This window comes from Harmonia axyridis, chromosome 1 (assembly GCF_914767665.1).
Source record: "Harmonia axyridis chromosome 1, icHarAxyr1.1, whole genome shotgun sequence".
In the NCBI taxonomy this organism is placed as follows: Eukaryota; Metazoa; Arthropoda; class Insecta; order Coleoptera; family Coccinellidae; genus Harmonia; species Harmonia axyridis.
Genome location: NC_059501.1, coordinates 24,249,693 through 24,277,663, shown reverse-complemented (window position 1 = coordinate 24,277,663; position 27,971 = coordinate 24,249,693). Strand labels below are relative to the sequence as shown.

Sequence of the window (27,971 nt, the reverse complement as noted above, 5' to 3'; positions counted from 1 at the left end):
TTACAAATGAATTATTGAAAGTATTGGCCATCGCTAGCTACAACTTTTCCTCATCTTTCTGGCAACATACGAATCCCGTTGCGAAAAAATTCGACCGGTTTGGCCTTTATCCAGTCATCCACCCATTTTTTGGCTTCCTCGTAGGAATGGAAGTGATGGTCAGCCAGGCCATGCGTCATCGATCTGAAGAGATGGTAATCAGACGGAGCAATGTCTGGACTATACGGCGGGTGGGGTAGGACTTCCCATTTGAGCGTTTCTAAGTATGTTTTCACCGGCTGTGCAACATGTGGGCGAGCATTGTCATGTTGCAAAATAACTTTGTCGTGCCTGTCGGAGTATTGTGGCCGCTTTTCTCGCAGTGCGCGGCTCAAACGCATCAATTGTCGTCGATAGACCTCGCCTGTGATCCTTTAATTCGGTTTCAGAAGCTCATAGTAAACCACACCTAGCTGGTCCCACCATATACAGAGCATGAGCTTGGCGCCATGAATATTTGGCTTGGCCGTCGATGATGATGCATGGCCGGGTAGTCCCCATGATTTTCTTCGCTTCGGATTATCGTAACGGATCCACTTTTCATCGCCAGTCACGATACGATGCAGAAAACCCTTTCTTTTATGTCGCTGAAGCAGCTGTTCGCAAGTGAAAAAACGCCGTTCGACGTCTCTCAGCTTCAGTTCGTACGGCACCCAATTTTTGGATCATTCCCATGGCTTTCAAACGCTTGGAAATGGTTATTCGGTCAACTTCCAATGCTTCAGCAAGTTCTTCTTGCGTTTGACACGAATCTTCATCAAGCAAAGTCGCCAATTCTTGATCTTCAAAGATTTGCGGCCGCCCGGAACGCTCCTTGTCTTCCACGTCGAAATCGCCACTTTTGAAGCGTCGAAACCATCCGCGAACACTTGAATCATCGACACAACCTTCTCCATAAGCTTCCTGAAGCAACCGATGCGCCTCGGCAGCAGATTTCTTCAAATTGAACCAATAAAGTGAAACTTCCCGCAAATGACGTCGACTCGGCTCAAATTTCGACATTTTCACGATTTCAAAAATTTATGATGCGAAAAAATTTCAACTAATGTGTTAGTGTGGAATTGTTGACAGATGAATAAGCTTTGATTATGACATATGTAACCATTAAATACTCGCACAGTATTGGTGGCGCCATCTCTTACAAAAAACGGGAAAGACTTATTCACACACCTGATATTATAACACGATTAAGCAATCGGTTAACGAAGCAATTTTCTTATTCCAATGGGTCCAGGTATATTTTTCAATGAAAAAAATATTGGATAGTGAATGATGTTTTTTATTTTATATTCGTCATCATCTAAATAAGTATACAGAGTGAATATGAGTATGGAACGCCTCAATTATAGTTATTTAAAATTCCTTATTTTTCTACTTCTACCTCTAGCATAAAACAAACATTTGAACATTGTTCAAATTAAACCAGATTAATCAATCATATCCATCCAAACGTATTATTTTATCTTCGGCAAAAAAAGGAAAAAGGGAACATCACATGAAAAATATTCTTTACTTCTCGAGGATTTCAAAAGGCAAAAAATATAAATAGCTATCCATTTGAAATAACAAAGTTCATTTTTGTTAATGAAGAAGAACGATCTGAGAACAATGTAACTACTACCATAATATCGGCCATATCACAAGGTCCTTGCACACCAAAATCTATAAAAATCTTGCGATTCGTTTCCAAGATTGTTAAGAGTCTATTCCATACTTAAAACTCACTCTGTTTATTAATGAGAATAATAAAAATATAATATAAATCTCTGTTTCATTTCACATCTCCCCAATTCTGATTATCTTCACAAGTCCTTCGATATTGTTAGTTTTTATGGCATTTCTGCAATGTTTCAACATTTGTGAAGATTTTTGACCAACTGTAAATGAAAATACTGTAAGTATCACATAGATATTTCACAATATTTTGTATTCAGTACCTCTCAATCTTGAAGATCGTTGTATGATGATATTAATCTTCTTCACTGTTTCTAATCCTTCATTATGATTGTTTAGTCTTATGTTATATCCATTCATAAGCTCTTTATTCAAATTATCTAGATCTTTATAGTGCTGGCTCAATTCATTTCTAAAAAAGAAACACGCAATTCGAATTATTTCATTTCTTCGCATATTTCAATGTACTGTATCCTAGGAGGAATTTAGTGAAAATATAATTACAAAAAAAATAATTGAGACAAGGAATAAATAAGTAGAACTCCCATCATTCCGATTTCATATCAAATTGTTTTAACTGATGTAAGTGTAGGTGATCATAGTGTTAGCGCTACTTATTATTATTATTGATATTATTCGTTTCGATAGTGAGTACTTGATTTAAAGCATCAATAACATAAACTGTGGAGTTGTAGAGATAATAGAATACCTACTGTTTTTTTCTAAATACAGAGAATACACATTTTTAATTTGAACGCAGTGGATGAAAGATGTACGATTGTTAGGATGAAAATAACCTTGAAGTCCTCAACAAGAGATCAATTTAAATTTATTCAGATCCATATGGCAAATTAAAAATTAATAGGCCGTATTTTTCATCTTTTTCTTCGGTGATCACTTGGTCTTCGTTCTATTAAAAAAAAAGCATACCCTCTTCTTGAAATTATACATTTACTTTCTTTATCGTACCTACCCGTGATCTATATGGGTTCAGAATTAAATTCTCAACATGTCTTGGCAATAGTTATTTTTGTTATTTACCTATGATTATTTAGTTTCATACTGAATTATATATTTTTTTTGAGTCGAAAAAGCATGAAAACTTGTTTACTCACACGTCATTTATTCTAGCATCCTCTGCCTTTATTACCAACGTTCTCACTTGTCCCAAGCGATCAGCAACATCTGTTCCTAATCTCATCCTTGCTTCTTGTATTTCAGAAAGTTTCATTATGAGTTCGCTCACTTGTTTTTCTTCTTGAGGAAAATGCGCTTTCGACTAGAACGGGAACATTAATATTGATATACAATTACATTTTTGAACCAAACAATGAACCCTACAGTAAAATGAAATAAGCAAAAATAACAAGGTTCCCGGACACTCAAAAATTGAAGGGAATGAAGAAGAAAACACACTTTGGCCTTTCTGTGTTTAGAAAGAGCTTCAGGCGAAGAAAAAACCGAGAGAAACACTCTCCAGGAATCTTCCTGGGTTGGATCATTACAAAAAAAAACTCCGAGATCAAAGAAGTATTTGGATCTTAACAAGAATAACTACACCTCCTCATTGGATTCCTCCTCGGATTCCTCACATTGGCATTGTCGCCTTAGAAAACACCTCATGAGAATGGGTCTAGAGAAAATGAGGAGTGCAGATTCTGTGGGGAGGGGGAATGAACTCCGGATTACCTGGTGACGGAATACCTTGCCATTACTAGCCAACGCAAAATCTGCTTTGGACAAGAAAGTAGCCTCCTTGAAGCCATCCCAGATACTGGAGTTCATTAGAACTCTGAAACTGGAAGGCTAGCTTTAGATCAGGTTATGGCGAGAATAGCTCTGATTGGGGGAACAATAGACCATTAGGTCGCAGTGCAATGGAACCCCCTTGATCAAATCTGAATCTAACCTTACAGTATGGGTACTTCTACATTCTCGATAGTAATTTTATATAGGTAAACCAATTTTGAAACATGCAAACTCACCTCGAGAGTTTCTAAGTTCAAGAACGCCGCCAAACTTTGCACCAAGTCAGCAGCCAAACCAATATTCTCAGTATGGAACCTTACGTTTCCGATCACCTCAAAAGTCATAACAAGATTGGTTCCGTCTCTCAAACATTTCATGTTTAACTCTAGACTAGGTCCTCCATCTATTTCAACATCGTTAGATAACAGGAAATTTTGATTGATCCACATACATATCCTTTGAAGTCTCTCGTTGATCCTGAATTCAACATGGCTTTCTGGCTTCTCTTCCAAAACTCCGTTATTTAAGGCATACATCGAGAATCGAGGTAGTTGCCTCGTTATCTCAAACACGTGATACTGCTCGCTCTTTGGATAACCTACGAAAGCCTTGATGTGAATATCAACAGGATTATCTGTTGGTAGATGTAAAGGAATTGTCAGATCTGAGCGTATTTGGTTGTCTGCAGGGTGAACCACATGGGTCTCCCCTTTGAATATGCCTTCAGCGAAGATTGTTATCGATCTTATCACGGTTGAATTATTGGTGGAGACGAATATCTCTATGAATCGCTGAAAACTTGATGTCATTTGAAGAACTTATGTCATTTAAACATCTATTTTTTACCTCTTTAGAATATCCTTCATTAGCAGCGATACCAATTTGTAACCTGGTATTAGCAGGTATAACTCCCTGACTCTCAAAACTATCGAGATGATTATGGCTATTGTCATTATAATTGTTATTATTTTCATAATGTTTCAACTCCATCAGCAGCGACTGCTTTTGTGCTAACAATTCGCGTACGATATCTTGATCAGATCCACCTGTGGTTGTTATTGATAAGCTCTTGGTCGTAGTGTAGCCTCTCACTGAAAGACAGAATATATATAGTCTTCCAGGATATCCAATGAATACAGAGCCCCCGCAACCGTGCGTGCAACGCGTGCACCGCACGCGGGCGCCACTCTAAAAGGGCGCCAAAACCTCTTATAGACCGCATGAAGAACCGATGGACCAAAGGTTTTCGAAAAAGATTCTTTCAAATTTTTTTAACAATTTTTTTTCCAAACTTCTTTCTTGCAATTTATACGTCGCAATCGCTATGAAATAGCCAGATATTGGTTTACAAAAACGCATACTCGATGCTAATCTTAGGGCATTTTTTGCGCCATGTGCTGCACACAGCTTAAATTTAACTGAAAATGATGCTGCTAAGGTTTCAAATGAAAGAGTGGACTCTTTTGATATTGTACAAGAACTTTATATATATTTCTCTTCATCCACAAAAAGATTGGAATGTTATAAAATTTCTTATGATGTTTCATTCCAGATTAATATTGTAAGCAAAATGATGCAAAGTGACATTAAAGTGTGCCAAAACTATTTGAAGAATTTAGTTGATCATTTCAAAAGTTATAGGGATGATAATGTTCTCGAGGAAAAACTAGCGGCTGCTCTTGAGATAGATCAAGGTTTTTCTCTATTATATACTGTAAGACGAAAGTATAAACCAAAATTGTTCGATTATGAACAGACGGATGAGCCACCTCCAAGATCCAGAAATCGCTTTTAAAATAAATTCCTTTTTGAATAATTGATCAAACACTAATTTCCTTAAATAGTAGGTTTAATATGATATCTGATTACGATAACATTTTTTGTTCTATTTGTGATATTCTCAAATTAAATGATAAATATCTATTAAAATGCTGTCATGCTCTTCAACAAAAGGTAACTGATCAGGAAAAAAAGAGGCTGGCGTGAAAGAAAATGATTTATTCAACGACATAAAAGCCCTAAGATTGTTTTCATTATCTGAAGCGAAAATCCTCTTGAAATTCTACAATATATTTTTGAGAATAATCTTACTTCTTCTCTACCGAATCTTAGTATTGCCTCAAGAATCCTTCTCACTTTACCTGTGTCTGTTGCTTCTGGTGAGAGATCATTCACTAAATTAAAAATAATTGAAAACTATTTGAAGTCTACCATGTCATAAGAAAGATTTTCTGGATTGGCAATCTTAGATATAGAGCAAGAGATACTCGATAAAATTGATTGATTATATGAAAAAATTTGCAACAGCCAAATCTAGAAAAACATCCATTCAATTTTTGGATGGATCCTAATTAAATGTTTATACCTTTATGAATAATTTAAAGAAGAATACAGCTTAAGTTTTGAAACACATTCAAAATGTATTATGTTACAACTAACATCATAAAGTTCTTAAGGCAATGAAGGTTGCTGATAGATTTTCAACCATTCTACACTAAATTCTTAACAAAACAAACAAACAAAAATTCCGATTATCCAACAGTGCTTTTCTCCACCTCCCTCCTTTAAGGGCGCCAAAAAATATGTTCCGCACGTAGGCGTTGATGTCCCTTGCGGGGGCCCTGAATGAATAATACTTACTTTCTCCTTCTTTCGAAACAGAAATTATATCGTTTTTTCCTACTGATCTATAATCTCCTTCGACCACCCCAGCAACACCAGAATTCATCGAATCCTTGAAGAACACCTCGCCAGTTTTAATGGATCTACAATCAACTTTACCATTAGACCATCCAGTTATAAGCTGTGGAGTTCCTTGGCCCATCAAGTCGTAGGATTGCATACCAATTGCAAAATTTTTGGACTTCAAAAAAGTGTAAGTAGATATACAATAAATTTTATTCTAATTTTCGAATGAAGTTTACCTTTACTCTCCACAACCTGTTCTCCTGTTCATAAACACCTATTGTTCCATTAGAGACAGCATAAGCAAATCGGTTTTCTGGGAGACTTACCAGAAGTGTCACCACCTCTGTTTCGGTACTTTCTGATATGAGAGTGTCCCATTTGAGAATTCGGATTTTGAAATCTTCGGAACTGACAATCAACTAAAAAATCGGAATATAAATTGAGTATGTGGAAGATGATGATAATTATAATTTTTTTTAAAGATGGTAGTGGTCTTTAAACAAATAAAGAACAATTCAGTATCCACAAATCAATTCAAATTTTGTTCTTCAATTATTCAGACCCGAGTTTAATCCTTGGAAATATACACACAATTTCAAGACGTAGCCTACGCCTAAGAGCATTTGATGCAACCATAGATACGTTGATATAACAACAAGAACATTATATTGTTGGCAAACATCAGACTAAAACTGAAGTTTCATATTAATAGTAGGTGTTATTCAGACGAGTGAGAAATAACAGTCGAACAGCCCAATACAAAAGTTATGGAAAAAACTAAGAGTTTGGGGTTGCTGCGCAGAAAGATGAGATTTTCCAAACTCTTAATTCATCTACCCGAAAAGATCTGCAGTTACTCTTCAATGTGCATACATAATATATAATATATGTGTTTACATAATATATAATACACCCCTACTTTGTAATGAATGAAAACATAACCAAGGATCTGATATGGAAGTCTACATCTTAAGCAGGCCCGGTCTGGCCAGGTCGGCAGGTCGGCGATCGCCGAGGGCCCCCGGCCAAGGGGGCCCCCAGCTGAATAAAACTAAACTAAAAAAAATTTTTGAAAAGATGTTTTTTGGCAAGTTTATTTCATTCAAACGTTAAGGTAGACTTTACCAAAGATATAGGAAGCAGTTATGGACCAATTGGCTATTTTTGTACGGTATATCATTCGATAAAAAGCTTACGAAAGGCTTCTAGAAAATACTGTAGTTGAAGACTCGAGTGGAATTGCATTGTAAAGGGTGTTTTTTTTCGAGGTATATAACTTTAAGTTGGCATTACTGTTCAAGATGGTGACCGATTTAACAGCTGTTAAGTGATTTATTCTCAGTTCGGTTTGGCAATTCATCAAGTTCAGCCAAACGATCATAGTGAAAGGCGTAGATTCGTCGAATGGGCCCAAAAGGAGATTGCCGTTGTTCTCGATTTTCATAAGCGAATTTTGTTTAGCGATGAAGCGCACTTCTGGTTGAATGGCTACGTCAACAAACAAAACTGCAGCATTTGGAGTGAAGCTAATCCTCAAGTGTATGTCGAAACACCGTTACATCCAGAAAAACAGACTGTTTGGTGCGCTTTATAGACTGGTGGAATCATTGGTCCGTACTTCTTCAAAAACGAAGATGGCCAGAACATTACAGTCATTATTGCTGATATACGGCCACAAATGTTGGAAAAAGTTATCGAAAATTGGACGTCCAGATTGGACTACATCCGAGCCAGCCATGGCGGTCATATGCCAGAAATCATATCAAATAAATCAATAGATAAATAAAATTCATGTCAATCGAATAACCCATCGTTGTTTTATTGCAATTTAATGTTCTATAGCTCTAAAAAAAACACCCTTTACAAGCGTGTAACTTCAGAATTAAAAATTATTCAAGAGAACGTTTTCGCTACCGGGGGAAGTTCTCGTCTTATTTCCTGAAGGGGGGCCTTAAATCAGCATCTAGCCGAGGGCCTCCAATGGAGCCAGACCGGGCCTGCTCTTAAGTCCTAGAGAGTAGTCGTATTTATAGTCAGAGCGTTTATGAAAGACAAAGTCGGCAATTAAGAGCGGATAAAATTCATATATGCTTCCTCGCTTCATTTCCAGGGATGATAATGTTTTAATTGCTTTCTTTGAGTTTCCAAAAAGCTTTGGATGTAAATAGTTGATTCTATCCAAACATTTACCTCTTCTGAAGAATCCTTGTTGAAATCCATTAGTATCATTGATGTTATTACATCTCCAACAGAAGTCCAAAAAACTTCATTACCCTCGTGAGTAAAACCGTGAATAGAAGAGTTACCACCAACTAGAAGTAGTTTGTTTCTGGATTCGCCAAAGTTACCAAGGACTAATGCTTTCACGCCATCTGGGCATTCCTTATAGAATATATCTCTGTTATCATGCACATGATAGACCAATATGTGAGAAGTTGTTCCTAGAAAAATGTAGGTATATTAATTCTCTTTCTGAAATAGTTTTTCCTCTACTATTATTTCTAAAGTAAATTACTGTAAGTTGAAATAGGTTTGATTTCCTTTCGCAATTATTTTCAATAATCTTTTTTTTCTTATAATCAATGAAACTAAATAACTCGCTAATGAGTATCGTTAAAAATGATCTTCTTGGGAGACGTGATAAAAAAATATCTGCTCAGATGTTCAGATCAAATTCACATATGTCTAGTTTGCTGTTTAAAATTTATTATGGAAAAAGAAAAACAATAGGAAGAGAAAGAGTTAATTTTTTCAGTGGAGTTGATTGACCAGATATAGTTTTCAAATTTAGGAATTGATGAAAAACAATTTCATCAAAATAATCTTTCATTCAGAGTGGATCACAAAAACAGAGAATTTTTGTCTGCTTTATTATTAGAGACTATCATATAAGCTTAAAGATTGTGTACAGTTGTGTTCTATATTAGGTCTTTACTATGAATGATATAGCATTTCGTGTAAGTATTTTACCTATTACAAGAATGTCTTTATCTTCATCAGGAATGAAGGTTCCAGTCACAAGTGCTGTGATCGTTTGATTGATATTTAACGTAGCAATTTCTCTATTAGATTCGGAATAATTAATTCTTCCATGAACTGTAATATTTCGTTTGTGAGGGCTATGGATGAGGACCTAGAAAAATTCATTTCGGAATAAGATGAGAAGAGCCTAATAATATAGAAGTTGTTCAAAAAATCCAGTGTCGATTTACAATTCACGACGAAGAAGCATCTGAAGATGCCTATCACGGTTGTAGGTGAAAAACCTATTAGACCACTACAAAAATCACAGAATTATAAAACAATATGCGATTTCGAAGATATCATTATTTGCATCAAAATAAAATGAACTTCATTCTTCAAGTTCCACAATTTTTTTATATTTGTAATATATCCGGAATTTCAATAACATCGTTGTGTTTTATTGAATTTTCTAAAAGAAAATGATTCATCAGACTAATTTGAATTGTAACTGATAAGAGGTTGAAGAGTCAATTGAGATGAAATAACTATGCAAAGTTAACTGATCTTGTAGTATATTAATATTGAATTTTTATAGGTTTTCGACAAAATGAGGAAAGAACTGACTTGAAGTCAGGAGCTTTCGGACGCTCATACAATTATCCGCTAATTGCACTCTTGGAGGCCACATAAGTTTAAATAGGTATGAATATAGTTGCAATTCGATCAGACAAAACAACAGTAGTCTATCTTTCCACTTACTTTTTCTGTAGAAGTAGCTGCGGTGAGACACGAGTGAGTGCCATCATATTTTCCAACAGTAACTAACCCTGGTATGATTTTATAGTTGAGTTCTAATGTAAATACTGGTCTCACAGCCTTATCCATGTTTTTGAAGGGGCTGTTTGGATAACAGCAGAATGTAACTGAACGTTTTGAAGTAATCCGAATCGTTACTTAGGAACGCTTCGATACAAACAAATGAGAATGGGTTGGTATAAATCGAATAATTTATTTTCTCTCCGATTCACAGCAAATATTAATTTTGCAGACACATTTCAATCAGCCAAGTATTACATTTCCTGCCTTGGCAACAAAATGATTTATTCTCAATGCGAATAAAACATTCGACAATTTCTGACAATCAATATTTTTGCCACCTTCTTTATTTCTGGAGTCGCTATCACTGTCGGTAATATACAGGGTGGCCACTTTTTTAATGGGATTGTATTGGTAAATTTGAACCATAAGAGTTAGAAGGTCGATCAAATGGAGACAAAGTTGCATGCATAGAAGCATTATCAAGCAGTTCAAACAAATCGAGATTATCAGGGCCGGTTATTGAGATATCATAAGAAAAGTAAATTATGTCATTTTGATTTTTTTTTCTGACTTTATTTCAAATATCATCAAAAAATGTTACAGAAATTTTTTATTCGACAGTAAATTATCCTCAATTTGACGTAATCAGATTTCGTATCCAACGTTTCGTACTCTCTGGGCCACCCTCAACCTCATTTTTTTCAATACGGACCTGCATATTTCAAGACATTACAAGGGTTTACAAGTTTTTTTAATAAATTTGTTTGATAAGTTTGTCCACCGCGATTATCTATACACTCCCCAACACGTCTCAGCATTGATGCAATAAAATGGTCTATTTCTTTTTGAGGGATACTATTCCAAGCTACCTGTACTTCATGTCTCAGAGCCGCCAAAGTCCGTGGGGCTGGGGTAAATTTCCATGTCTTCTACCGATGATGGACCAAACATGCTTTATGGGCGAAAGATCGGGGGACCTGGGCGGCCATGGCAAAAGATTCACATGGGTCGCTTCGAAAAAATTTAAATTAACTCTGGCAAAATGAAGTCAAGCATTATCTTGCTGAAATATTGGATTCTCGAGCCGGTTAAGATAAGGGAAAACATATGGCTTCACTATTTCTTGAAGGTAACGCAGCGCTGTCATGTTACCTCGAATAAAGACTAAAGGTGACCTACTTGCATGTGCGATAGCACCCCATACCATAACGCCTTCTGTCCGGTGTACATGACGCTCAACATCAAATTGAGGTTCACGTCTTTCTCTCCGACGTCGCCTAACTCTTCTTCGGCCATCAGATGCACCCAAGGAGAATCGAGATTCCGTATTCCTAAATTGAAGACACAAAAGAAAATGGGAGATTCTTCAGATAATTTCAAGGAAAAAAGTACTATAACCATGGACCCACAAACGCTTTATTTTCGAGATATCTACAGGGTGTTTTAATTTTTTTTCGAGTTTTTTCTGATAGCGTCTGCACTTTAGAAGATATTGAATTGAAATTTGGAATAGGCACTGCAAATTAGAGTTCACATCACGTGATATGCCAGGATCATATTTTTCCTGGAGCAGTGTCCACTTTTCTGAAACTTTTTTTGGTGGACCACTGATAGTTTAAAGAAATGTGAAAAGACACTTAGGTTTAGTAACACCCTGTTTATAAAATACGTTTAAATTATAAGACAAATGTGATTCAATGAAGATATTTATATTTGTTTATATCCCTTGTATTATAAAATTTTCAGGACGGGGTAAAATAAGTTTTTCTACAACTGCTACAACGGCACTTTGCCCACACCTCGCTTGGTAGACCAATAAAATTGGGCTTTTGAGTCGTTTCTATGGAAACGCAATAAATTAACACATACTGTCAACGAAGGCCATATTGATTTGAATCAAGCCTATTACTTGAATTATTGAAATGTGTGCAGTTGTAGGAAAAGTATAGTGTGCAACATGTGGAGAAAGTCCTTTTCTCCAATTTTGTGGTTATTCCGTTCATTCTTCCACATCTTGTAGAACAAAATCGTGCGAGAATATATCAGAAACGCACAGTTTTCATGGTTATATTTTATTATTCTATGTTGGTACTCCGAACTTTCCGCCACGGCTTTATATGTCAATTCATCAATTTGCCTTAAAGAAATCAGTTCTGCCAACCAACATTTTTCAATGCAAAAATCACTAAATTATATTTATGGAAATATTTCATTAATTTCAGTGAAAATGCAATGAATTAGAAAAAATAATGTATAATACTCGTACAGAAGGCTCATTCTACCACTCGTTCATTCCAAAACTCGCCACTTCGTGGCTCGTTTTTGAATTTTGAACTCGTGGAAGAAAATCAATGCCTTCTGCACTTGTATTATAATAGTTATTTATAATACAAGTGCAGAAGGCATTGATATTCTTCCACGAGTTCAAAATTCAAAAACGAGCCACGAAGTGGCGAGTTTTGGAATGAACGAGTGGTAGAATGAGCCTTCTGTACGAGTATTATACATTATTTTCTCTAATTCATTGCATTTTCATTGAAATTGATGAAATATTCCCATAAATATATTTTAGTAATTTTTGCATTGAAAAATGTTGGTTGGCTGAACTGATTTCTTCAAGGCAAATTGATGAATTGATAGATAAAGCCGTGGCGGAAAGTTCGGAGTACCAACATAGAATAATGAAATATAACCATGAAAACTGTGCGTTTCTGATATATTCTCGCACGATTTTGTTCTACAAGATGTGGAAGAATGAACGGAATAACCACAGAATTAGAGAAATAACTATTCTCGCTCGTGTGTTTGCGGTACTCACCTTTCAGGCTCGTGCCACAAACTTCCACACTCGCGAGAAAAGTTGAACTTTCCCCACTTGTTGCACAAAATACTATTTCCTAATAGGTCACAGGGGTGACAATATTGAAAAGGTTAGGAAACACTACTCTTGATCAACCTCAGTTTAAAGTCAGAACAACTAGCTTGGATTTATGATGAGCAATAACTTTGATGTTAGGCAGGTATAGGCATATACAGGGTGTCCCGTAAAAACCACGTCATTTGTTATTCAAAGAAAAAAGATATGGCTGTTTTTATCCAAATGGGTACGTTTCTGACAAAATCAAGTTTGTCAATTCTGTTAAGAAATATTCGATGTTGCATTACTTAGTCAACAATGGCAATTGTTTACGTGCGAAAATATTACTCGCTTAATTATTCACCTCAACGAAATTCAATTTTGCCGGCAAATTTTGCGAAAACATCATGCAGATCCAGTTTTTTTTTAATAAAATCATTTGGAGCGACGAGTCTTCCTGTACAAAGGATGGGTACATATATACATATACCTGAAGATGTAAGATGAGTTATTCGATTCACTACTAGGACAAAAAAAACGTCGCATATGACGTTAACTCAAACTGCAATATATTTTAGGATTTATCAGATTGGCACATTTATTTCTTATCATTTCATAACAAAAGATTCCAAAGTTTCATTACCATTGTACAAAAAATTCAAACCTAAACCTAACGAAAACAGAGCTTCACAACTTTATGAAAGTTGTAGTTCAAAATAAACGAGTTCTCATTAATAGACAACTGTTCTTGGAACTGGAATGGATGGATATCTCCTTCTTTCTGTCTCTGGCCAGGCAGCGACAACAAACGATTCAATTTCAGATTCATCTCTTCCTCTAACGATTCTGAAGTAGCCATCTTCTCCCCAGTCTTTGCCCCAGCTATTTGCAACTTTCTGAAATGGATAAAAATAAAGGATTTTAATAAGTTATTCGAAGAATGATCAAATTAGAATAAATATCACAAATTAATTCGTTCGCCCCTTATCACACATGTTGAGGCTTATTTCCATGTATATTCCTGGGTTGAATTTTAGTTTCTAGCATAGACCGTCAGGCTCAGAAATATACACGAAAAAACCTAGTGCAATCAGCAATGAATGCTTCCTAAACTTACCCAGTACTTCATTAAACCTCTATTTGTGTATTCTTCGCCCCATCCTACTATTCTGACAGACAAAAATCCTTTCTTGGGGCTCTCAACTATGTCTGTTTGTTCATATACACCACCAACGTAAGTGAAGAAGTCATTTTGTACCAACATGGTTGCTGAAAATGGAAAATGAAAAGTGTTACTTTAAATTTGATCTGAAAAGTTTTACTCTCAATATATTTCACTTGGCATACAGATACGAAGGACCGAATTGAAATTTGATTTTGTTCTTGTTCGAAATATTATGATACAAAAGAGTAGGAACATCCACAAATGCACTCTTAAACTACTTTTCTCATCCCTCCTGCGAGCAAGGCTCTCACAACTCAAGAGGATCAACGTCTCAAGAAAAAGGGTACAAAAGGAAAAAAAGTCATTCAGAAAGCCACACTCTGCACTATGAATGATAATTTTCTTTAGAACTGAATTGGTAAAAGAGATCCTATTGAATCTTCTCCAAGATCCTATGATTTTTGTGGGATAATTTTAAGAGTGTCATATTCAAGACAGTACCTACTGATCTGTAAGATCTTCGCTGAAGAATATTGTTCATCATGTAATGATATAACACTCAACTTGACATGTTACATAATGTAAGAGAAAATATTGAGCGAAAATATTATTGATTTGGAACTGAAAGTAGTCAATTTGACTATCATAATAATCGAACGTGTGTTTTACACCGAAAACAACGTAACTATTATGCATAAATAGAATTTCAAATCAAGAAAATTATGTGTCATTCGATTTCTATCGCTTTTGAGATTCTTGAAGGACGCCACGCCCTTTAAAAGGAACCCTACCAATTTACGATCATCAGATTTCCTTCTAGATAATAATTGATTCGTCCTGGTGTTTTCCGTGAAAACTGAATTATTTTATTTGGGTCATCCGTATATTTAAGAGTAATTGCATAGGAAGAACAGATAGGTTAGTTAATCTACTTTTCACTAAGCCGTATTCATAAAACTGAACGATATCCTATAAGGAAGAAGTATAAGGTTTTGAGTTAAAAAAGAAGGTAAGAGTATAAGCATTTCCTTTTTTCGTATTCATAATGACCTTATACCTGCAAGGTTATTCTCCAAGAGTAAGTAAAGGAAAATGAACTGTAGTTCATAGCAGATGAAATTGCCAATGCCTCCGTGATTTTGGGAAAAATCCCACCAAAACACCAAAAACAAAAGTTAGAAAAGATGAGGGAATTAAAAATGTTACGAGGAAGTATGAGGTAATATTTGGTAAGACACTGGATGCGTAAGGCATTTTTGAGAAGATAAACAATATAAAAGAAAGGTTGAAGAAAACACTGTCTTGAAAAAAACCGGAATTAAAGCAATCAAACTGTTGAATTGGGAAAAAAGTTAATGAAGACTATGTAATCCTACACTTGGAAAAATCGGTGGCACAATACACAATGATATTGATGATGATGGATCTACTCAGCATAGAGTGAATGAAGCTTCAACTACGCGAGAAGAGATAGAATCGGCCATTAAACCAGTAGTGTCAAGAGTGTCGAATTTCCGCTGCCAAAAAGAAAAAAAACAGATCTTTTATGAATGACCAAATGCTTTTTGATAAAGGATAGGCTTATACTTTATTATTATGAGCTTTTACGCGGAATAATATGAATGCGAGCTGAATGATTGCCTTCATTTTCTGCAAGTATAAGCATAATATTTTTTTATGCATACGGTAGGTATATGTATTTTGTAAAAACCAAGTTATATTATTATTCCCTCAGTTGTAGTGATTCTGCTGTATTCAAGAGATAATAAATAGCAGATAGAATCAAATAATTTTCTTTACCTTGGACAGGACCGGATACCATTATTTCGTACATTATATCAGTTTCGTTTCCTAATCTATAGGCAGGGGCAGTAAGGTATGTGGATGTTCTTTGGCTGTTTGGAGGGATCCTGCATCTGTTGTCTCGGAGTGTTCCGAAAATATCAAGGTCACAAGCCATGTCAAATCCTTTGTAAGGGAAACATTCTTCGTCTACGAGACCACGATGTTTGATGAAAGCCCATGCTCTATCCAAATAGCCTCCCCTACAATTCTGTGTTTGTTGTCCCCTTTTATCACAAGAAATTAACTCTTGCGCACTGAGCCGAACCACTTCTTGCCCCTTGGAGACAATTCCAAATCTTCAAAAATAAAACGAAATATCAATGTAAAATGAATCAAAAAAAATTCACTTAGAAATAATGATATGAAAGGTTTTCCAATAAGAGGTTTGATTTTGAATAGCCCTCTATCTCGACCGCTGTCACTTCTGAAGTTGTCATCTTTTGACATTTGGGAACTAAAACTTAGTCATTACTAAAAATGGAACGATACACGATTCCATAACGCATTGATGGTGGTTCCTGTAGTGTTAACTAGATATTCACGGCTTGACTTGATATTCAAGCTACTTGACTTACACTCGTCTTGAAATCACTCGATAAATAAAAACTCAACCTGATTTTAAAAAACTTCTACTTGACTTGAATTTTAGTTGATTTAAAGTCAAGACCAAGTCAAGTAGCTTGAATATTGGGTCAAGCCGTGAATCCCTAGTGTTAACGAAAACTCAGGATTGTGGATTCTTCGTCGATCTTGGGAATTAGAAATTCCACAAATGATATACATCGTATCTTGCATGAAGTCTCAGGTCTTAGGGCTTTTCAAATAATGGATCAAAATAATTCGGATATTCTTAGAAAAATCATCTTCAATGATGAGGCCCATTTTCATCTGGAAGACTACGTTAATAATCAGAATTGTCGCATTTGTGGCTCCTAAAATCCGAGAATAATTGTTGATTCTCGGTAGGCCTTTATATCGCTCGTTTCCAACATTCGATTCTTTCTCATTAACGGTCCTTCGGAAATCATTTCTATAACCAAGCCCTAGGCGCGCCAGCATCCAAGGGATCGAACGTTGGTATGACAATGACATAACAATTTCCCAACAAACCTGATCGTTTGAAGATTCGATATAATATTTTTAATAATTTTCAACACGAGCAATTCATTAAAATATTCTTAAACAAATTTTATATACTAACTAACAAACTAAATGCAACACCTGGAAGGAGCTGTTTAAATTTTATTTTTTTTTTTTGATAAAACCTAGAAAGTAAAGCAAGGAGTAAATGATCGAATTTGGAGAAAAGAATCGTGAAGGTTTTTTCATGTAAACAATTTTTGTTACTTGAATATTGTTGTCGTTTTTTAAATTTTACAACAAACTAGCTGTTCGAGGAGATCCAAAGTCGATTAAAATGCCTAGAGCACGTGTACGCAGAATTCATCGCCAGTTAAGTGAATTTGAAAGAGGTCGAATTATTGGCCTACGGGAGGCGGGGTTGTCATTTCGAGAAATCGCTAACCGTACGAACAGAAATCCAACTACTGTTATGAGATGTCGTCAAGCTTAGTTTTATAATGCCCAAAATCGAAGAAGAGTAGGCACCGGACGTCGAAGGGTTACAAATGAAAATCAAGATCGACGTCTAACACTTATGGCCATTAGAGACAGATTTGCGACAACTCGATCTTTGATGATGAGTGATGAGTGGTTAGAAGAACAAGTCCATCCTGTAACAGTTCGAACGGTTAACTACCGGATAAGGTCTTTTGGACTGCAACATTATCGACCCCATCTTATGTTACCTCTGACGGTTGAGCATCGCCGGCAACGATCGGCATCAGGTCGTCTTTTTTGATGAATCTCGATTCTCTTTGGGTGCACATGATGACCGAAGCAAGGTTAGACGATGTCGGGGAGAAAGACGTAAACCTCAGTTTGATGTTGAGCGTTATGTACACCAGACAGTAGGCGTTATGGTATGGGGTGCTATTGCACATACGAGTTGGTCACCTTTAATATTTATTCGAGGAACATGACAGCGCTGCGTTACCTTCAAGAAATAGTGGAGCCATATGTTCTTCCTTACCTAAACCGGTTCGAGAATCCAATTTTTCAGCAAGATAATGCTCGACCTCATGTTGCCAGTGTTATTTTAAACTTTTTCCCCCGATCTTTCGTGTTGGAAATTGTAAACCCTTCGTTTTTTCTCCAAATTTCAATCATTTACTCCTTGCTATACTATATACACGTTTTACAAAAACAAATTAAAATTTAAACAGCTCCTTCTGGGTGGGACAGTTTCTTTGTCAATCAATATATTTTAAAATAAGTGTTTTCAGGATATTGCTGGAAGTACCATTCGTATTCTTCCTCGAATTTAATATGAATAGCATTGGGAGCAAAGCCAACTACCTATCAGATGCGACAGCTGCAGTTGATATAGCCCAGGAAGCAGCGCAATCTCCTTGATCCTGTATATCAGTGATATAATTAGGCCACTCAAGAGTTGCATCAAATTGCCTTGGCAGGCTCTCTGGATTGTAGATTTTTCTGACAGGATTCATATTCATGACAGACCTCTCAGGCTGCAGTGTTCCCAATCTGAAAAAAAAAGGAATATTTTAGAGAAATAAATATTGTTGCAACATCAATTGCTAATAGAATTATAAGACCATAAGAAAACAGAAGAAGCAATACAATCTAAATCGTTGAGATGAAATTAATTGTTGTATCATTACTTTGAAGTGAATAAATTATTCCATAATCTGTGATTGTTTCTATAATCTAGTTGCCTACCTGGTGGCGATTCCTTCATCCAAAGTTTTTCCATAGAATTTGGTGTAGTTAGTAGCTGTCCATCCATAGTTCCTCTCTCTATTTACAGTTTCGATAATAAGTGCATTCATTAGGCAATGGTTTCTTTCACATAAGAATTCCACGGTATCTCCGATAGCTTCGCATTTACTACAAAAAAGTGGGAATATATTGAAAATTTTATGATCGATAAAGATCTCAGGTGAGTCAGATAGTGTATATTTTCTAATTGGAGAAATCTTGGATCTTGTACAGTAATATTCCTCAACACCCTTACGTTTATATGATCCTTGAAATTTCTTCTAATATAATTGGAGAACATTAGTTACGCTTTAATTGGCAGATTTGAACCAGAATCATTTTGAATATTAAAAGTTACCTAAAATCTAAAATAAAGGTATCCAGAGCTAAGTTATTTATAATTTCATTCACGAAAAATTTGGACACGCATGTTTATTTGGAATCTATTATTAACCAAGGTGAAGATTTTGATTGAAATTCAATGAATAAAAACAATACCAAATGATTATGTGACTTATTGGAAGTGAAAGTTTAATTCGAGAAAGCCTTGACCCAAAATATGAATTCAAAAGACTAAACCCTCAATATCAATTCATATAGGGATAAACAGTTCAAATAATGTACTAAAACACCAAGTTATAGTACTTTCATGAATATTAGCAATCCCAAGTTCGTATTATATTTAGAATATTTTTTTTCTCCGATTCATAGCAAATATTGATTTTGCAGACACATATTAATCAGTATTACTTTTTCTGCCTATGCACCAAAGTAACTACTTTTCTGTCTATGCAGTAAAGTGATCATTCTCAATACAAATAAAACATTCGACATTTTCTGATAATCCATATGATTTTATGGTCTAGACTCCAGAAATTGTGGCAATAACGAAAAAAGTGGCAGAACAACTGAGAGTAACTCAAAGGCCAATGTAAAGGATTATGCTGGGAATAAGCTTGAGGGACAGAATTCCGAATACCGAAATACGAAAAAAGATCATGAGTAGAATAGCGAAACTTAAGTGGCAGTGGGTGGCACATGTTACAAGGCAGATTGTGGAGAGATTGTGGTCACACAAAGTGACTTTTTGGACACCTTGAGAGACAAAAAGGAGCATAGGAAGACCGAGAAAAATATGGATAGACGACATAGTCGATGTAGCCGGCAAATAATGGATGAGAACAGCATGGAATAACTGAAAGAGGCCTATGTCCGACACTGGATGAAAGAGGGCTGAAGAAGAAGAATATGTTTTGCCACCTTCCTCATTTCTAGAGGAGTAGGTACTCCTAAGTCCAAATAACTATTTATTTAAGACTACAGGAAAAACAAACAGATTGTGGAAATTGTAAAAATTTGCAAATATAATATCCTGCATATATCATTTTAAACAATCGGATAAAAAATTATACTATGTTTAACTCGGCAGCAAAGTAGATTGACTGGCTTAGCTGAATTCCTAGGCCACTCGGCAATAGAACTAGCAGCCGCGGCAGTCAATCAACTACTTTGCTGCTTAGTAAAACAAATAACTACTCCATGCCGAGTTCCTGGCAAGAAGATATATGTATGCGCCAATCAAGGGACGTTATATTATTACTTAATGACGTTATATTATTACTTACCAAATATTACAATTCTTCTTTACTGTTCTTCCAATACCGTAATTTATTCCTTCATAGGTACAACTTCTGGTTTCACCTGGAGCAGGAATTGTTACATCTGGCTCTGGTGTAATTCCTAAGCATTCCGATTGGTAATCAGGACAACAATCTTCGACTCTTGTCTGATTACAGAACTCGTCACAATAGCACAGTGTACCTAAAAACCATATATTTTTAAAAATTTTGCTATATCGATAATGTAGGAAATGGTTTTGTGAAAGGGGATTGAAATAGTCACATATCAATAGAATCAAGCGCATATTTTCTGATATTGAAAAGGCAATCTTAAAATAGACTATTTGATGCTTTTTTACATTTATGGTGTAAACCTGGGTTTCTCAAACTGTGGAGCGCGCCCCCTAAGGAAGGTGCACAAGAGATTGAAAATAAAAAAGAGAGAGATAAAAAAATATTTATTGAAATTTTATTCAACAATGTTACCGAAACATTTTTAGAACTTACTAGTGGCTAACATGAGCTTGTTTTAAGGTGCACAATATCTGTGGATGTGGTTCCATATTTAAGATGACCACTCTGACTTCATTTTCTACTTGAAAAGTATTTCTGCATTTGGATTTTAAGGTAGCAAGTGCGGAAAATCCAATTTCACAAAGGTAAGACGTTGAAAAATGCAAGAGAATCCTAGCACTTTGGCTTTTATAACGGAGTAGTCGTTTGAAAGCTCAGCTCAGAAATTTTTAAAGAATTTATTTAGAAAATTCGACTTTTGTAAGGAACTTGATGAAACATCTATCAGTTATCTATCTTCGAATTTCGGCCATAAAAAATCATTGATCCTAGCTCGGTAGTGCAATCTATTCATCTTAACAGTTGCACCAGCCCCATTTTCGAATGAATAAAGTCGAATCACACCACGAGCACAAAAAGAAGCTTTTCAACAATTAATTTTGGAATGCGAAAATTCTACTCATTAACGTAGCCTCTGAGGTGAAAATGAGGACGATGATTTTTCGATGAAAATCCAGATCATTTTGATGTAATTCGAGGACTCAATAACCGATACGACGTTGCTGGGGATCGAACACCATAAGATTTTCTATTATCTGAACGTTGAAAACCTTGGGAGCTATGTAAATCTTCGAGCAAAATACGGTGTGATGTCGTTTATGGAATGCCTAATTCCCAAGATCGACGGGCTACAGCAGCAGTATATTCAGTTGTACTTGAATGACGTACACGGTTCCGATTCTTCAGATCACTAACTAGTCCCAACAGCTCAAAATTTTCAATCAATTTCGCTATTGCCGACCGAAAATGAGCTTCACGATGTACCAAAAGTGCTTTAGTTTTGCGAACTGTAATTGTAAAATTTTCACCTATTTCTAAATTCTAACAATTTCTTTGCGTTGTTGAGACATATATCGTTCTGATTTTAGTAATGGCGGAATTTTCACTTGTCAAATGACAAAAGATTAAAAAATGCCAGCTATCCAGAAAATGAATCTTGTTGGGAAATACCTTCTACATAATAAAACCAGTGAAGAATATTGAACTTACTTCAATAACTTCAACAACCACTCTTACCTAAAATGGGTTTCGAGCAGTCATCCACACGTCCTTTGCAGCATCCAGTCAAAGCACAGTAAGGTCCTGGCGGGAGGTCACTATTTCTACCCCTTTGAGCAGATACGACAAAAACCAGGCATGATATAAATATGTACACAGGTACACATTTATTTGAGATCATCTGAAAATGATTCCAATAAGTAACATGTCAAAAACATAATCACTAATGATACAATTGATAATAGTTTACTTTCTGATACCAAAGGTGTTTATATCAAGGACATACCACATAACGGAGGTCGATTATATCAAAAGGCATTTTGATTAGGTGTACATCTTTGCTTCCGCCGTTTTGCGATAGATGGCTGTAGCGGTAAATGGTAGTCGAAATAAATAGATCGTAGATGTCATGCAATAACGCCATCGAAATAATAGTCGATTTGTGCCTGCATCCTAATATATATTCGATTAAACATGTCACCTTACGAGCCAAATTCTCGTCGGTTTTAATTTTCTTCTTTAATATGAAGAAATCTGCGGCTGAGGCTCATCGAATGCTCTCAAATACATATGGTGAAACCACTATCAGTGAAATGATCCGAACAATTTGACATTTTCGTTTAGTTCTATCCGTTTGAGAGTTATTATGTTCACAGGCGGCCGAATCGACAGTCAAAATCGAATGTCAAGACGAAATCGTCATCAGTAAGTCGTTGGAGACCATTTCCAGCTCAAAATTCGAAAATTTCAGACATTGTTATGAAATGATAAAGCGATCTATTCCGTTAGCGATTGATTAATTAGGAATGAACTATAAAGTTAATATCTTAATTTTTTAAAACTTCTTTAATCTCATGATTAACAATTTAAACGTCTGATCAATCACTTCAAAATAGCTGAAAAATAAAATTTATATAATATGCATACTTCTTTCAAACATTGCATCAACTTTATAGTTGATGCAATGTTTGGAAGAAGAGCTTCATGATAACATTTTTTTTCTCTGAGATGCATGTCATGGACAGAAATCCCTAATGATCTCATTTCGAAGTAAACATTATAAAATATAAAACTAAAAATTTCTTATCTTAAAATTCTGATGCCTAGAGCTTGAAATTATTATTCTATATGTGTATATAGAACCAGGTTGAGAGATTTTGCGTGTGCAAAATCTCTCAACCTGGTCAGATCTTTTGTCACGAAAATATTGGCTCTTTCTATTCAATACTTCTCGCATTTTCTAAGGTGATTCTCATTTCATATAAATTCACCCTTATTTTATTTCTTAACTCTCTCGGTTTCGCGGTCACGAAGATATTGAGATCTTCTGAATATAAAATGGTTTTAGTTAAGAGGGATTACCACCACATGGTTTTTCGCGTATCATTCAAACTTTGATACCCATTAATTTCGCTTCTGGCGCTCCTGCGATGACAAAAACTTTGTACGATGTACGAAGTTGTACATTCACTTCAACTTTTACTTCAGTTTTACTTTTATTGACATAATTTTTGTTAGGATTTTTTAACGAATATGTTAAAAATATATAAGGACCTTGTACAAAATACATATCATTAATTTTTTTGCAAAAGGAGAAATGTCACCAAAAATACTTTTTTCGTTCTCAAAATAAAAATATTTACTTTCTACCATGTACATTATAGCTTAAAACAATTATGTGAAAAACCCATAAAAATCTTAAGAAGAAATATCTCTTATTTCGTTTTAAACTGAGCAGGCACGTGGCGGTGTTCCCTCTTAAGCGTTTACCATGATATTTTTAACCTAGCTGGAATCTCTACTCATCTGTTTTGGAGTCATTAAAATATCATATAATTCTGTCCATATTTTTCATGAATTCTTTCTACATAGTTCTTCTGACGCGATCAAAATGAAATTTTGCAAGAAACTTGAAATTTGTTTCAACAAATTTTTCAGTACTTTCAATAATAAATTTCTTAGTTCGATATTTGATTTGTTTGGAATGCCTCAATTTTTCTGTTAATCTCGAGTGAACTTTATATTAGATGACGTAAAAAACTCCGCTTTAGTATAACGTTCAATTGTACCAATTTAGTAACCAAATGAAGAAAAAAATATTAAAATAAATATAATTAAAATATTACTAAACGTAAATACATTGACCTCCAAAGCACCAAATGAAACGATTGTGATACTAGATATTTGTATAGCAAATTTCAATATGAATCACACAGAACGAATTCATGAATGGGTGAAATCCACCAATATTTCTGTATTGATAATTTTTCAATATTATAGATAATATCAAGCATAAATCTAGTATTTGGTTGTTAAATTGCAGTTTTAGGCTTCATGCCAAATTTTATGCACCCAAAAGGGGTTTCTTAAATATGTCAGTTCGAACCATTACTTCTCAACGTATTTGATCGATATGAAATTTTTCATTTATATGTAAAAAACTGATTTCAACCTTTATGCAAAATTTTAATGGTCTCCTGACCAGTACCAGAGAAAACTCAAAAAGCATATCGAAAATACAATAAATACCCATTATTTCCGATCAAGTTGAGATTATACGTGCTGAAATAAATTTTGACTTAGTCAAAATGTAACCAGATAAATGTTGGCCAAACATTATCGTAGACATTAAAATATTTGTTGAAATTTTTTTCATTTCATCTTATTTATGAATTTCTATCAAGTAAGGGCCGAATCTATTAAATATTCGAGTTCTCATTTTATTATTTCATTAAAAAAGTGAGAATAAGAAGCAATGTATTAAGTATAATATTATTGTCTTTGATATTAGCGGATGAATGAACAAATGGAAATAGTTATCTCAAGTGACACCGATATTGATTTTCATTCCAGTAAATGATACAAAGATTTACGCTGAATGAGAATCCTTTATCAGTTAATTATTCTCATTACTGCACTTCTTCATCATTATCAACTTAATATTGATTTCTTTGTGCTGAAATATAAAAACATTTTCAATGAAAAAATTCAGTTCTGAGTCACATCTCAATTCTGCTTAAATGTTAATTTCAAGAAAATATCCCATGAGTTCACTTCATAGGATTTCACAAAGACAAATATAGATGAATCAAACTAGGTAGGTACTGGTCAAGAAATTAGACCTATCCAGATTGGAACAATGAAACCAATACATGTAATATTCATACAAATTTATTGTTTTGTCTTCAAAGTAGGTCCTTTTCGGAATATACATTTACATTAATGAATAATCAAGTCATCGAAACATTTTTGAACGGTAGTTCCCTGAACATCATTTCATCACAATATCTGTTATTTTAAAATTTGAGCCGGCAATGGTCGCAAACGATATCACTGATTATTGTCGAACGAAAAAACCTAGAAACTTGAAATTTTCAGCCTGTATTCGCATCTCGACTGCCACGATTGAGTTAGTTAATGGGCAAAATCAGACTAAGGGTTTCGTAAATATGGATGATCGAAATTTTATTTATCTTATTTTAAAACTGTAGATTCGGTTGGAATGAATAACTGCATTTAGATGTGAAATAACAATTTCAAGCTCCATGCAAATATTCATGTTGATTGTAAAACCAGAAGCACAAAAAATTAAAAAAAAAGATCAAAAGAAAATGATTCAAGATTTCCATAGTCACAAAACCGACGGTTATGAGATTTCGAATGTAAATATTAAATAATATTTACATATTTCGTGCAAAATTGCAAGCTGATCTCATAATCACAACCATAGAAAATTCAAAAATAATAGGTATGGGAAAATAAATCACCAATATTTCCGTGACAATATATCCCACCGAATTGATATTTGGTAACTAAATATAACATAACAATTTCAAGCTTCATCTTAGAAAATTAAGGCAAAAAAATGAAGAAGCACTGATGTGAGTCAGGAGCTTTTTAGCGTTCATTTATTCAAGTCAATTGCTCTCTTTATAAAATTATGTGGTATCCATGGTCGCAGGAATGACGAGCGCAATATCTCAATTTTCTATTTCATCCACGAAAAACCACCTGAAGGCAATGATTTGAGTTTTGCAAAGCGAAGAATGTCAACCGACATCTTATTAGAGAAATTCTTTCTTGTGTCATAAGATTGTTGAGTTCTGGTCCAAGTTCATTTTTCTTGCGAGTTATCTCCCCACGATCTGCTCCTTTCTCAGGAATTATTCAACATTTTCAGCATTTTTGAATGGGAAACCAAAATTTAAGAATAATTTGATATTGTTATCTACTGTGAAAATTGCAAAATACAATTGATATGAACTGAAATAATGGAACACTGTAAACAAATCGAATGAAAACAAACGCACAAACTCTGCATAAATATAAAGGACAATTGAACCAACTAAAAAGTTTCAAAGAGAATTCAATTGATCAGTTACGGACTCTTTTTTGGAAAAATATATAGGTAGAAATAAATGTTTATTCGAAGTATTTTTAACTTCTCAAAATATACATAGATATATTGAAAAAACATAATTTGCTCTACTTACATATTAAATTATGTAACCAGGTACTCCCTGCTTGAATTTTTCAAATAATATTTTGAGTTTGTGTTCTTAGGAAACAATTTTTCAGAATTCGATTTCTACCAATATTTGAATTCTGCGAAGTGAATTTTCAATGTAAAAGAACAAATAGAGTAAATAAAATTTGGTATATAAAATTTGAAATGGCCTTTATTTCTATGCCCCGATAAAAGAAATGTTCACAGTTTAATTGAGAAATTGAACATAACATTCACATTGAGAGGATTTCACGTTTTAAAATATTTAATTCACGATCATATTTTTATTTCGGGATACTAACTAGTACAAATGGAAATAAATGAATAGCTTTACAAATTCGTGAATTGTTGTCTCATTTCAGGAAGAACAAATACATCATATGATTTTCTTCCATTATTTACAGTAATTGTTGCAGTAGTTTATCTCACAAGATTCATATTTTCGAAAAAATTAATATATTTTGGCTTCCGAATGTTAAACATTGCAAGCCAAATCGAATATTATCAGAAATTCTATTTCAACGTTTAATAATTATTGAAATATCTTTATAGTCAAAAAATTTTGTTGTAATAATCTTAAACTTGCAATGAAAGAGATATATAAATAATTAAAAATTTTATGAAAATATAAATTGAATATTTGTTACTCCATGGAAGTAGTGTATCTCGGAATTCGCGGTCCAGATCTTTCAAACTATTGAAAAATTAAATTCCACAATCGAAAGAAATTTCAAAATTGAACGTACCGCAATCGTGCAAAAAATAAATATACCGTACCGTAACTTCCGATTTTGAAGAAATTTAAAAATCAATTTACAGTAATAAGATTCGCATACTCACCGTTCTGGCAGTCTTGGTAAGTTGTTGCGTGAACAACGGTCAACAACTGATACAAATCGTAAATTCAAAGTACCACCAACTCCTTTGTGGCTCAGATCACACGAGACTGGTTATGTTCTGATCCTCATTTAAAGTCGACCAATAATAATTGCCCTTCGATAATAAAAATTCAAAATGCGCGTCCTTATGAATCGAGGTCTATCTTTGTGCAAACATTTATTCACTACATTTGATCTAATTGCCATAGGGAGCCCTTCGAATTTTTATTTATTCGTTGGGAACACAAATAGAAACGAAAATGGTCTGTTGGTTTTTCGCAGTCAAAATCAATATTTAAAAATTCTTATCGAGAAAAAACAAACATAACGCATCTAATGCAATTGGAGCTATAAAAATTCGTGAAATTTCTGTGAAGAACAGTCTTTTTCTTCGTAATAAGATAATTTTTGGAGTAACAGAACTTGAATGAATCATCGAAAAATAAAGGAGTAAAAGAAGTCTATTCACATTGCATGCGATAAAAACTATTATTATTGTTCAGAGATTATAACGTTAGAAGGTTTTTGTTTTCAATGGATACAGAGTGTTTGCTAAATACATGCCATGATTTGGAAAAATGATGCTATGGTAGAAACAAAACTTTTTCGTCCAATAAATATGTGGTCTAGATTCTCTAATGTCTCCACTATCGAAGTTCAATATCAAAATTCAATATTATTTTCTAGCAAACGAAAAATAATACAACATTTAATGGTAATATCCACGACACCATTAAATGGTACAAGAGAAATC

The 27,971-nt window shown here is 34.5% G+C and overlaps 2 protein-coding genes and 1 long non-coding RNA gene across 3 annotated transcripts; 1 reads left to right on the top strand and 2 right to left on the bottom strand.

Annotated features, from left to right (window-relative positions):
* Positions 1-1,252: 1,252 nt before the first annotated feature.
* Positions 1,253-10,021, bottom strand: LOC123686191 (Bardet-Biedl syndrome 2 protein-like). The gene is made up of 10 exons (XM_045626200.1): positions 9,874-10,021; positions 9,121-9,283; positions 8,341-8,591; positions 6,387-6,569; positions 6,103-6,325; positions 4,309-4,553; positions 3,699-4,253; positions 2,829-2,992; positions 1,977-2,125; positions 1,253-1,916 (listed from the first exon to the last, which is right to left on the bottom strand). The coding sequence occupies exons 1-10, from the start codon at positions 9,997-9,999 to the stop codon at positions 1,816-1,818; spliced, it is 2,160 nt and encodes a 719-aa protein (XP_045482156.1). The 5' UTR covers positions 10,000-10,021; the 3' UTR covers positions 1,253-1,815.
* Positions 2,146-18,280, top strand: LOC123686204. The gene is made up of 3 exons (XR_006748418.1): positions 2,146-2,295; positions 6,124-6,337; positions 18,146-18,280. It is a non-coding gene; the product is annotated as an uncharacterized LOC123686204 (long non-coding RNA).
* LOC123686197 (tubulointerstitial nephritis antigen-like) lies at positions 13,338-27,337 on the bottom strand. The gene is made up of 8 exons (XM_045626211.1): positions 27,180-27,337; positions 21,851-22,013; positions 20,267-20,462; positions 18,603-18,770; positions 18,219-18,407; positions 15,756-16,096; positions 13,908-14,059; positions 13,338-13,686 (listed from the first exon to the last, which is right to left on the bottom strand). The coding sequence occupies exons 2-8, from the start codon at positions 22,011-22,013 to the stop codon at positions 13,522-13,524; spliced, it is 1,374 nt and encodes a 457-aa protein (XP_045482167.1). The 5' UTR covers positions 27,180-27,337; the 3' UTR covers positions 13,338-13,521.
* Between the last annotated feature and the right edge of the window lie 634 nt (positions 27,338-27,971).